General features: G+C 31.6%; 1 protein-coding gene across 1 annotated transcript in view; it reads right to left on the bottom strand.

Moving 5' to 3' along the window:
• Positions 1–8118, bottom strand: part of LOC119840394 (A disintegrin and metalloproteinase with thrombospondin motifs 3-like) — a 49274-nt gene extending 41156 nt beyond the window's left edge. The window contains exons 1-4 of the mRNA XM_038366992.1: positions 7465–8118; positions 7290–7396; positions 7040–7208; positions 4039–4204 (exon numbers count right to left, since the gene is read on the bottom strand). Of these exons, the coding sequence (XP_038222920.1) occupies positions 4039–4204; positions 7040–7208; positions 7290–7396; positions 7465–8065 (1043 nt within the window). The 5' untranslated portion in view covers positions 8066–8118. The remainder of the gene's footprint in view (positions 1–4038; positions 4205–7039; positions 7209–7289; positions 7397–7464) is intronic.
• Positions 8119–13063: the final 4945 nt, after the last annotated feature.

The following is a 13063-nucleotide window of genomic DNA, read 5'->3' as shown; positions in this document are numbered from 1 at the left end:
TGAAAATCGTTGGAGCCGATTCCGAGATTCCAATTATATATATATACAAGAATTGCTCGTTTAAAGATATAAGATTAAAGATATAAGATATATCATGTTTTTACTAATCGCTGTCGCTGTCTAACAGGTCGCGGTCTTAGGCCAAATGAATGGCGGACACACAAAATACTCGCTATCAGCTGTGAAATTATTCGGACGATAACATTTCGTTTTAGTTGTTCTTTTATTATGGTCATAAACGTTCCTATTGCACTAGATTGTCTTTATGCGATCCTGAGCTTATTTTCAATGATTTATGCGAGTTGCGATATATTAATTAAAATAGTTATTTATATTTTGAACTTCTAATTTCCAAACATGATATGTACGATTTTATTTAGGACGTATTAGGTATTGATTATGTAATTGTTACCATTTAATTTCCTAGACTATCTTTCTCAAAAAATAAACGCGGAAATTACAAAGACAAAAAAAAATTACCCTTTCGGATTATAAAAACACCATAGATTATTTAAATACTGCATCCGCCATGTGCCAGAACTTTATTTTGACCAATAAAAAAAATATTGAATAATCTATGGGCAATGAAATAGACAATATCATTAAATCGGCGTGAATTATTGAACGCAATTAATACAGTTTTCATCTTGGCCCCGTTAGTTATTAACAAAAAGGAACCGTTCGAAATTATTAATTACATCGTCGTATTGAACTCCAATTAGAGCAGTATTGTAAAACTACCGTTAATTATCGATTTAAACTTCAATATCTGTCGATGAACTGTGCGAATTTTTATTCAATTATAAATGTAATGACGTATAAATCTATACTCGTAATTAAATTTTGTATATAACTTTTTCGTCATATTAATTGATTATAATGATATAATCAATTAATACATCATCATCAGCCAATACTTTTTCATACTGCTGGAAGATGAGTCTTGTATGCGGGTTGAGGCCATAATCCACTACGCGGGCTGAATGCCGTTTGGCAGATGTCATATGTCGTCGTGCCTTTGATTCTTGGACATGCCGATTTCCTCACGATGTCTCTTTTAATAAATTTTATTTGAATTATTGAAACAATTAATATCTGAAGAAAATTAAATCGGCAATATTCATTACTTAAACACTTTAAAATACTATTCCACTTATATTTATCTTTATTTATTTAAATAAATGAGCTAACCAGAATCTTATTTAAGAAGCATGTTCGAAGGATAATTTAAAACAAGAAATGGCTTTTTTGTATGCATATTCATTGTAGCTCAAGCTTGATCAATGATTGTAAAGAATGGCGACTCCATGGTTCCCGCGGTTTATTTATAGATCATTGTAATGAATAATGATAGTACAGAGAGTATGCCCTGATGCGTAGCTAATTGGAAATTACGTGGAGTTGCGTTAGCTTATAAATTATATTGATAAAGGATAGTATTACTAAGCTAGTGCCCATGCAATGCCGATTTACGCAGTGCCTTATATCAAGCTCATTATTTCATTATAATAATTAGTTTTATCACTTTTAATATCTTGCCATTCTTTAAATCAAGCGACGGTTATTAAATATATTTTGGATTCAGAATGCCTATTAAAATTATTCTAAAAAAAACGTCTCTGAGCTTTTGTAGAGTAATTACATTGTCGTTGGTTTTTGCTTATGGCACAATTTTAACATGCTATACTGGATTTCATTAACAATGATGATTGGGCTGGTTTAAATATTGAATAGAAATTTAATCTTTAATTTTTCTTCTAAACGAATTTGCTGTTCGAGGCCATTTTTTATTCAATTTATTTTTAGTTACTAAGCATTGTTCCGATTTTAAGTTTGTTGCGATAACTGAAGTACGTACATCCAAAGCTTTAATATAGACCAAATATCATAACGTGTTTACATTTCATAGGTGGATGTTCCTGGATGTTCCATGTGGAAAAAATAATTTACTTTCATTAAAATACATTCATTCATTCAATAAATCTAATCAATCAAATGAAATGTTAATGTAAAGTCAATGTTTTTGAGATTTATATTTCGTTCTTTATAATTACGTTAGTTATCGTCAACTCAATAAAGATAATAAACAATATGGTGGTAAACGTTTAAAAATAAAACATGGCTACACAAAAGTAGGTATAAACGCAATAAACCATAAAGAATTAACGCCACAACTCTTTAATCTGCTGGTGATTTATGGAAGTTACAAATCGACATTTATTTTTGAAACATTTTCAAGGATACTGTTATACTCAGAACGAAATATGTTTTATATTTGGGCACAATGTATCGACACACATCCCGTAGTTCTTAGAATCGTTACTCATCTAATGTTTATGCTAACATGAATTATGTACTATTCATTATTTCGTTGTTTGAGATCGTTTTGCTTGGTTTATACTGCACAAATAAAACGAGTAAGTACTATAATTTATGGAACAACTACAAATAAGTGAATATCTGTCTGCCATCTATTGATCAATTATATTTAGTCATTTATAATGAGTCAAAGTAAAAAGATATATGTAAAAATGTATAAATATAAGTATGTCGATATATTATTGCATACTGAAATAAGATATCGAAAAATAAATATGTTAATAATTATGCAATTTATATATATTAAATGAATATTTAATATTATTACCTTAGTTTCGATTTTCGCCGTAATATGGAAAGCGGAAATCAATTTAAAAATATCATTTCGGATTGTATGATGTCTTTTTACTTACGCATCTTTAGTAATAATACTAAATCTTTTTGAATAATGGTAAAATTGAAGAGTTTATTTGTTTGAACGTGCTAATCTCATGTCACTATAGTCTATAGGTGCTCTTATATACCACGGGCAAAGACGGGAACGACCGCTAGTTTAAATTTCATGACCGCGACACATTTCTTATTTTTATCAACGTAAGTGTGAAATGGCTTTCATGTTTTGTATATTAAATTAGGTTTAATTAAACACGAATGAATAAATTATACAGCGGTCTGGACGTTAATACGCAAATGTATGGAAATAAACAGGATGTCATGGCGGCAGCTGAATCTTGGATAAAGGAATGCAGTAATTATATAATCTTATTAATGTATAAACTAAGATTTTGCATATAGGAGTATGTAATACACTTTTTTCAACTAGTGGGACCTGGACTAGAATTGCTTTTATAAAATATTGTTTTTAATACATATTTCTTTGTTTGTAGTTCACAGTAATGTTTGTTAAGCGGATTGTTAGGTTGTAAGCCACAAACTTTATATTAAATATAGTTTAATAAAGCTTTTTAATAATAAAACCTTTTTAATTTTAATTTTTAGTTTTATAGGATTGAAATGCTTTATAAATGAGAAATTTTGAAAGAATATGAGTATAGAATATAGAATTTTGCTACGGTTAGGCAAGAAAAGCAGGTTCGAATCCTGTCACGTGATCAAATTTTTTCTATTCTTTAAAAATTTCTCACCTTTTTAATTTGTTAAACTATTAACTAATTAAAAGCAGACTAAATCTACCAGGACTCTAATATGGCAGTTTGACCTTGTAAAAAAATTTAGATGAATGTTTTATGCGAGAATAATTGTATAAAGACACTTATAATTTATCCCTTCTAAGTTCTATGTTACTTTTAAAGTACAAACTTTATTATTGTAAAAAACCTTTGCCACTACGGCCAGTTTAGTATTATGTTATCTGTGGTAGTGGTCAGCAGATTGTCAATAAATGGTGACAAATGATAGATGATCAATAATATCGAAGTTTTGCATCTACAACTTAAAATATTAAAACATTAATCATTTAAACGTATATAAAGCTTTATGTTATCCATCTTATTACTATGATTTACGCATCTTAGTGAAAGTGCAACAGCTGAACAGATGGAGCTAAAATTTGGTTAAAAAAGTATGAGTTAACACGTACACTATTTTCAGGTTACTTGTGAGTAAACTGGTTGTAATTAAGGTTGAAGTTAGAACAATGAGTTCGTAGGCGATTTCAATAAAACACTGGTGCACGTCAAAGATTAAAATATTACTCACAGATGCGCCAATTCATGTGCGATGACAAACGCGCTAGTTAGTCCCTCGTCTCGGTCTATCGCCGCTGAACGCATCTGGGTGCACACGCCCCCCACTGGGGCGAAGCCCGAGGGGCCTCCCAGCTGCGCTCGAGTCAGCCACACTGTTGCATCCCACCCTGTGCTGTCTAGAAGAGAAGTTAATTTTGTGATCCTAATCTTATATGTTTTATAATAGGACAACAATTACCAGTTACGCAGCTTTCTGATTTACTTATAATATGAAAAAAGCGCCAATAATTATTTTTAACAAAAAATTAAACTAGCTTTGTCAGAACTCCGAACTAAACACAATTTAAATAGGACCGCATGGCGGGCACTAGTTTTCAATTAAAAAAATAATCATAAAAATCGGTGCACCCAGTAAAAAGTTATGAAGATAAACAAATACAAAAAAAAATACAGTGGAATTGTCATGATCCCCTTTTTTGTAATCGGTTGAAAAAGAGTTAAAAAAGACTACCAGGGAAATTATAAGCAACCGCGTAACCGATTCTGTTATCTAGAATTTTTTTTAATTAAATAAAAATATAGTTTTTGGCATAGTTCAGTCTGGACAGAGTCAGGACAGAAAAAATGTTTACTTATTTATGAATCTCTACGCACTTGTGTTTACACAAACCAGTGATACTCTTATCTCGTCAACACAATGTGCAATTACTAGGGCGAGGGCTGTTGCAGGGGTCAATATTTTATCATCGATTTAGTCTGTTTATTTGACGCGTACAGATTGTAAAATATCTCAACGATTATAAGTATAAAATAAAATAAGTAAGTGAAGTCCCGTCTCCCCTAGTGGGGTATGGGGCAGATGATGTACATCTGTTTCACTGATCGATTTTCTTTATGGACAAGTAGGTGATCAGCCTTCTGTGTCCTGCCAGACCGAAACATTTTTTTTTTGCGTCGCCGCCGGAACGAAACGAATCCAGGACCCCTCGGTTCTAAGCTCACGCGTTAACCACTGTACCAAGGAGTCGGTCATGAGTATTAGTATAAAATAGTAGCTTAATTTTTGAGAACGCAAGTGGATACATTTCTAGAAATTATCAAATTTATTAATTCATAGTATTTAGTAATACATGTATTAATTAAAGATTAATATTTGCAGACTGCAGACCAATGACATTTATACATATTTATTTATATTATGCATATTGTAAAGATTAATCTTTTAATATAGATATTTCATGAAATTTAACATGATATTATTATTAAATTTGTAGAATGTTTTACTAAATACGAAAGAGAAGTCGACTCTTTAAATTTCTGTGTTATTCGAAATTTATTTTGGCTTTGATGTATTATTTGTATGCATATTTTTACGCTAAATTGACTACGAAATCAAAATAAATTAAAATTATAATAGCTGCATCCAAATATCGTATTTTTATGTTATGTTACAGTTGACAATGGAGCTGGTGGGTCGCCTGATGGTAAGCGCTACCACCGCTCATGAACATTTGGAGAGGCGTAAGGTCAATTGCAGACCTTACGCCTCTACAAATGGATTAAGATCGTACATTTATCTAAAAAGAAACATCATTGTTGTAGGTACTGTATATGTCAGTATGTGATAACAGAAATTAATATTGGAATTATTAAATCTATAAAAAAACAAACAGTCTGGCTTGTCGTACTATAGAGAAATAGGTCATTGAATTGGATATGAATTGCATCTGCCTATCAACCTACTAAAGGGAACACGATGTATTCAGTTAATTTTCCAATATGTTAGCGATATTAATGTACTAGCTGCGGCCCGCAGTTTCACCCGCGTAAGTCCGTATCCCGTAGGAATATCGGGATAAAAATTTACTTATATGTTATTCCAGTTGTATAGCTATCTACGTACCAAATTTCATTGCAATCGGTTCAGCAGTTTTTGCGTGAAAGAGCAACAAACCCACACATGCTTACAAACTTTAGCATTTATAATATTAGTAGGAATATCGATAGTTATTCTGAAAATAACCAATTACTATAAGAAAAGATTGCCGACGTCCGAGTGGAGGAGATACCACCCTAGGTTCTAAAATGAGGTGGGATTACAACACGTCAAAAACACACGTCAATCGATTGATAACTCACGGAAAAAGAAACAGTCGAATTGAGAACCTCTTTTTGGGCACGTCGGTTAAAAAAGGAAATGTGATTAGTAACAATAACGTAAAATTACAAAAATAATTAACATTGCAATAAAAAATGTGGCATCGAGCATTCTCAGAACTTCACTAGAATTTCGCGCTTCAAGCTAATTGATAATTCAGTCAACAAATAATTTGCCAACGTAATAATATTCAAATATTACACTTCTCTTTAGTTAATTTCTTTGAAGTTGTATAAATACACGCGCCAGATTAAATATTAAATGAGTAATAAATTATATGATAATAAACAGATACTATCTCTTTGGCTACTGTTTATTTACTAATTAAAATGAGAATAGAATTGTTTTCGAGTATACCAAAAATTCACTTATCAAGCATTTCACGTTGTATACTAATTTCTACTTTACAACATTAAGTCTTTTGGTAGTATTTATAAAGCCTACAGTCACTTTTTACTTTCAATAAAAATATGCTTAATATAATTTATAGAAGATCATAGGAGGATTAATTTTTAATCTTTTACTTTTTAAATTGTATTATTTTATACTTGTCTAGGCGCCAAAAAAGATGTGTTAGAGGAAACATATATCACATTTTCCTATTTTTATGATTATAGCATTAAATCAAATTTTATGTAGCAGCTTATTGCGTCTAACCGACTGCAAACTTCAAAAACTACATTTATAGCGATATTAAATTTAACGGTTATTGTTTAATATTGCGACTGTCAAATATCGAAAATTTCACTAAAATATACAGAAAAAAAATGTATTATCGTTATCAAAAAGATCTTTTGCGTTCGATTGATAAAATTTACTTTCGGTACACGTTTTTGATGTAATTAGTTCATACCTGCCGGCAACTTGATGAGATGTCTGTAATTCCATTTATTCACAGCCTCCAGCGACTTCTTAACATTTCCATATTTTATAACAGAATCCTTTTCTTCAAACAAGAACAATTTGTTGATAACCAGAGTCATGTTCGATTCCAGAGAGCGATCGTTGAAGATGGCACTGACCTTAAAGCGTTATATAATTGTATGAGTAACTATGCACTTGACATTAATTGCAACCCGCTGTTTCGTGTATCATGTACTTACGATGTTCATTATTGCGAGGATATAATGTTTCACCCGTTCCCGGCCGTGGAATTTGAGCATCGTATGATCGGCTACTATGGCCAATTCGAGCCAAAGACCTTTCGCTCCTGGAACAAAGGAAACAATGCATTTTTGAACACCATACGAGGAACAACACAATCCACAATGAACACACCTGACGCCGGTCTCGTAACGGGGACGATATTACGAAAATCCTCGACATCGGAATTGCCGTGCCGCGACCGCACGTGCATCGATGGCATGGGCTCATCATCTTCATAATCAATGTCGAGGTCAGTCACAGTGTCACCCGTGAGATTGTACTCCGCGGTACGCTCCGCGAGCACTACATCGCGACGTTTTAAAACGTGGCTCCCGTCGGAGCGTGTCGGCTGGAGCACGAAATCTTCACCATCCACTTGGAGCAACCCATATAACTGTCCTTCACATTCCGTCACTGTAACTGCCGATTCTTCTTCGTACAGCACGCGCCCCTTATAAAACTTGCACTCGTTGTAATACGGTGAGCGTATCGCCCTGTTCTCTTGCAGCTCCAAGTGCCAGCCCAGGAGGTGCAGATGGTGAATGGAGTGCACGTGCCGGGGGGCGCGAGTGTGCAGATCGATGGGAAAGTAGACGGGGGTTTGCGGGGGCTTCCACGCATTGGCGGAAGGCAGGAGGGTGATAAAGAATGCCCACAGACAGCGCGCCATGGTCCGCGCGCCGCCGCGGGCTCCGTCCTTCTGCCCGACGCATGCGGAGTTGCGCTTACGCATTTACGCACATGTCGACTGTCTCGCCGCACGGAAGGTAAACGACTCCGCGGTTTAGATTGCATTGGACGGCTCATGCGTCACTTGTAAACAAAAGGCGCGCTTTTGTTTTATAACCCCGCGCCTGCGTAACACACTTGTATTGTGTCGCTACAAATTTATTTTATGGTGTTTTTAGTATGCTTGCGCAAAATTTTTATAGCCAAAACATATGCTTTGGTATTATGTATATAATTAATTACATATATACTTATTAATATTTTTTCTAGTTATGAAATATTCGAAGATTGTTTACATTAATAACAATACAGTTAAAGACAGATTAATAATGAAACTCTTATTTTCACAATTGTAAATAATATTTTGTTTCAATATACATTTTCGCAATAAAGGTTTTCCATATCCAATTTTACATGTTGAATATCAATATACATTATTTCACCTTATTTTTCAAGTGTATTTTTGTTACATTTACATCTATTCGTATAAAACTTAACAGTTATTATTATATATACGTCAACAGTGAAACGTTTTCACATATCAGCATAACCTAAAGAAAATAATCAGACATGTTTTAATAACGACTCAGCAAAATTAAACTTGCGTATCTAAGTATATTTCTTTTATATTCCTTATAATAATATGTATTATGAAATGAATGAATGATAACCAGTTATTAAATTATTGAATTGATATAATATACATATATAATAAAATACTTATAAAACTGCGTTTAATATATTGTGTAAAATAATATATATTTTTATAAAAGTAGTGAAAATCAAATAAACATATTACAATGGGTAACCTAATCGTTTTATGAGCGATTTCTTCTAGACAACTAAGATAAGAAAACAAAAATTTATATATGAAATTTTTGCTTTTTATCTTCAATTAGATATTAATATTATGTATGGTGACTGTAGCTTTATGTAGAATGTATAATGTTTAATACTATTAGCATCTACACTTTTTATAATAAATAAAAGCTTATATCTTTCATCTAACATTATGAAGATTATTGATATTAAGTTATTAAAAAAGCATTATGCTTTTCCATGTAGAGTCATTTACTTTTTAATTCAATGTATTTAAATATTCTAATACAATATTCAGTTTAAATAATTTAATTGTATACTATTAAATTTAGTGAATTGTAATTTATTTTTTCGTAACATATAAGCTAATTATTCTTAAATATTATAATATGGAGAAACGTATATCTCAATATTCAATTCAACTGTGTAAATACGTATCCCACATCAATTTAAAAACGTACAATCATATTTTTGTTATAACTTTCAACACGAAAACAAATAATCCAAATTATTAAAACGCTTATTCAAGTCACTTGAAGTTTGACGTAAAACTGTGTTTGTCAGACAGCATAATATTAATAATATAACATTACTAGCTGCGCCCCGCGGTTTCACCCGCGTAAGGCCGTATCCCATAGGAATATCGGGTTAAAAAGTTTCCTCTATGTTATTCCAGTTGTTGAGCTATCTACGTACCAAATTTCATTGCAATCGGATCAGTAGTTTTTGCGTGAAAGAGCAACAAACACACACACATCCTTACAAACTTTCGCATTTATAATATTAGTAGGATAGTATTTCAATATTACACAATACAATATAACTTCATATAACATACTGTAAGTACAGGTGAGTGACCGGTATATTGTAAGTGATCGTCTCGAGTCGCAAATTGTTAATTGAAATGTAAGCCCATGCGCAGTCTTGAGGTAACGGAACCTGTATACTTATCGATCTTCATATCATATCATTTTCATTATAAGACAATTTGGGAACTATTGGTGCCGCGTTTGGAATCATTGTCATACAACAGTCATTGTTCATTATTGCATTTTGATCTAAAAATATAAAAGATATGGCGTTTAAAAAACGCTTTGATGATGGAATAAAGTAAATTGTCTCAATTGTTTTATATATTGAATAAATAGTACATATTATAATGTTAACTCATGAAATTATATATTGTCGTATTGTACCGATTCTGTCTATCCATTTAAACTGGATGAAAATCTATCGAAATTTTAAACAGAGCCTCAACTGTTATAGGGATGCAAAATGCTCTTAGTGACGTTTCAAAAGCATTATACTTACTAATATTATAAATGTACGAGTATGTATAGTCATCGTCGTTTCAGTGCTTTTTGACGTCCACAGTTGGTTTCTGATGTTTATTGAAAGATGGGTAAAATGTATTATATACATAAATTCTTCGGCAAGCGCTATAGCATGCAAGTTGTATTTAATTTGGGAAATTTCGTCAAAATCGTCTATAATGTTGATATGAAACTAGATATAAATAAAAAGGCCCATTTTAAGGTCAAGTCATATTAATTTTTTAACTTCACAATTATTATATGACGAATTACTTGCTCCAGAATGTATTTTACTTTCCAGTTTCTAGTCATGTTATCCTTTTTAATGTCGTAATATATCTACACCACTGCAATAAGCTATCAAGCAAATTCCCTAATACGTTTGTACAAGTACCTTTATCTCTGTGCATATGGAGAGTATTGCTATGATCTCATTTATTCCACAAAAGGAAGAGTTCTTGTTTCACCACATATTTATGATACGCCGTATAAGTTCTTTCGCTGCTTTGAACATTATGTGAGACAAGGTTCACTATTTTAGAGTTCAGTATGGGAAATTCGTAACGGAAAATATGATTCATTTAAAATATCGTTATATTTATTTGAGTAAACGGATAATGAAAGGGAAACCATTGAACATACAATGGCTGAATAAAAAAATAAGGGAGCAGAATTTCACGAAAATATTTTGAATCAGAACTTTAGCAAACCGAACGATTTATTAATTTTGTTTTAAATATTTCATCTAAAATTTAATTTAACTTTTATAATATACATATGTTAAGATATTTATTAAGTATTTTGTCTTCAAAACTTCTTGATTCAAATACTTCAATGTGCGAGTCAAATATTGAAATAAATAACACATAAAATATAATCGTTCAGTAGTTTCATTGTTATTAGGACCTAATATCCTATATCAAAACTATATTACCATAAAGAAATCCTCCCAAAATCCGCTCGCATACCCATAACAAAAGAACCCTTAAAGTCAACACACATTCGCACTTGCCCATCTTTATCTCCATAAGAATAGTTCATTAGACACGTCATACCGCCGTAAATAGCTACGCCCTTGTATTGTGACATTTGCCAGTTTTCTAGGCAATAAAACACGCGTAGTAATTACATACAAGTTTTATCTATTCTTAGATAGCCATGTGTTTTTGTTTGTGCTTATTTGTTACATTGCGATTTTTAAAGTGTAGTGTACTATTTTTATTGAAAACATTGCTAATGTTATTATTCAACCGACAACAAAAAGGTTCTGAATTCGACTACTTTTTTGGTTTCTTACCAAAGAATTTCGGATTGGTTGAATTTTAATAAATATTTATTTGAATAATTATTTAGATGCCCGTGTAATCTCATTAAAATTTAGTCTACATTTAACAATTCGACGGCGGTTTGGTTTTTCTTGAAAATTGTTATTTCATTACACTTATTTAATCACATTTCTCGGTTATAAGATTACATTTTATATTCAACTTATCAGGTAAAAATCTTTTAACACGAGACCCTACGAGAAATAACGGAAGATAAGCGTAATCTCCCTTTAGCAATTTGGCTTTTATTTAACTTCGATCTTATTCGAACATTTCGTTTCCCTTTAAACGCTCACTTTGAAAATATATCCCCTTATACTCTATAACACAATTGAGAAACAAACCCTGCTTACATAAATTATCATGTCAGAAATTAATTTGCCTTAACCAAAATGATAAAAACATAAAAACAATTAATATGCGATCATATTACGTTAATTCAACAGGCACTTAAATCATGTTTCTTTTTTGTCAAATAAAATCTGTGTTTACAATGACTAATCCACAAATAAGTATGAAGAATTAACGCTTTACTTTGAGATTATCATGCGATATTATAATGTCGCTAGATTGTACGAAAAGATTTAAAACTCTGTACTTTAAACACTTAGCTATAATTAACAGATGATTAACTCCCAATGTTCATGAAGCACTTATAAATTATCTTTTTAATAAACAAACGTCACGGTTTTTCAACCTTTTAACGATCAGTTCAGAAACGTTTGCAATGATTTACATGAAATTTGCGATATTAGGTGTTTCGGGAGCTATAAATCGATCTAGCTAGGATTAATTGTTAAAACATGTTACAAAATACCTATACTACTAGTATCTATAGTATTATGTTATCTGTGCCTATCTATACTTTACTTATCAGTCATCATTATTTTGAAGTCATAGCAAATCGATTCAATTCCTGTCATTAGGTTTAATGAGAGAAAACTATGTCTAAGATGCTTATTTTTCTAATTAAAATACAATTTTAGCATAATACAGTAATAGGACCAATAAATGATAGGCAGAGAGTGTATTATTTATGTCCAAAGCTGCTGTGCAGGTATGTTCGAGAGCTGATAAGTTTAGAGACTAGGTGTTATTTCTTGTACATAGGTCATCATGATTAGCTTTTATATGTTTACTAGCTTTATCATGTCTTACCTCGAGCACAGACTGAAGCAAACTTAATTCGAATGTAGTGTAAAAATATTTAACGTTTCCGTTTAACTCTCCTCATATAAATATTACTTCTAACTATTGGTGAAACATTTTCAAAATCAGTGTGTTAGTTTAACACAATACATATCTATCAATTATTAAGTATCTTATATTTAAACATAAAACGGTACGTCTATATGGTTCTTAGAAATACTGCAAAATATTGGAACAATATCAAATGAAACAAACATTAAATTATTCAAAGCCTTTATTGTGATGAAATTATAAACTGAATGTTGCAAATTTTAATATAATAAAAAAAATTGAAAGCTACGGTATGGCAAACAGACGCGGGTTCGAATCCCGATTTATGATATATTTGTTTTTTTT

Source organism: Zerene cesonia, chromosome 6 (assembly GCF_012273895.1).
Source record: "Zerene cesonia ecotype Mississippi chromosome 6, Zerene_cesonia_1.1, whole genome shotgun sequence".
Taxonomy (NCBI): Eukaryota; Metazoa; Arthropoda; class Insecta; order Lepidoptera; family Pieridae; genus Zerene; species Zerene cesonia.
This window is presented reverse-complemented; position numbering and strand designations above follow the sequence as displayed.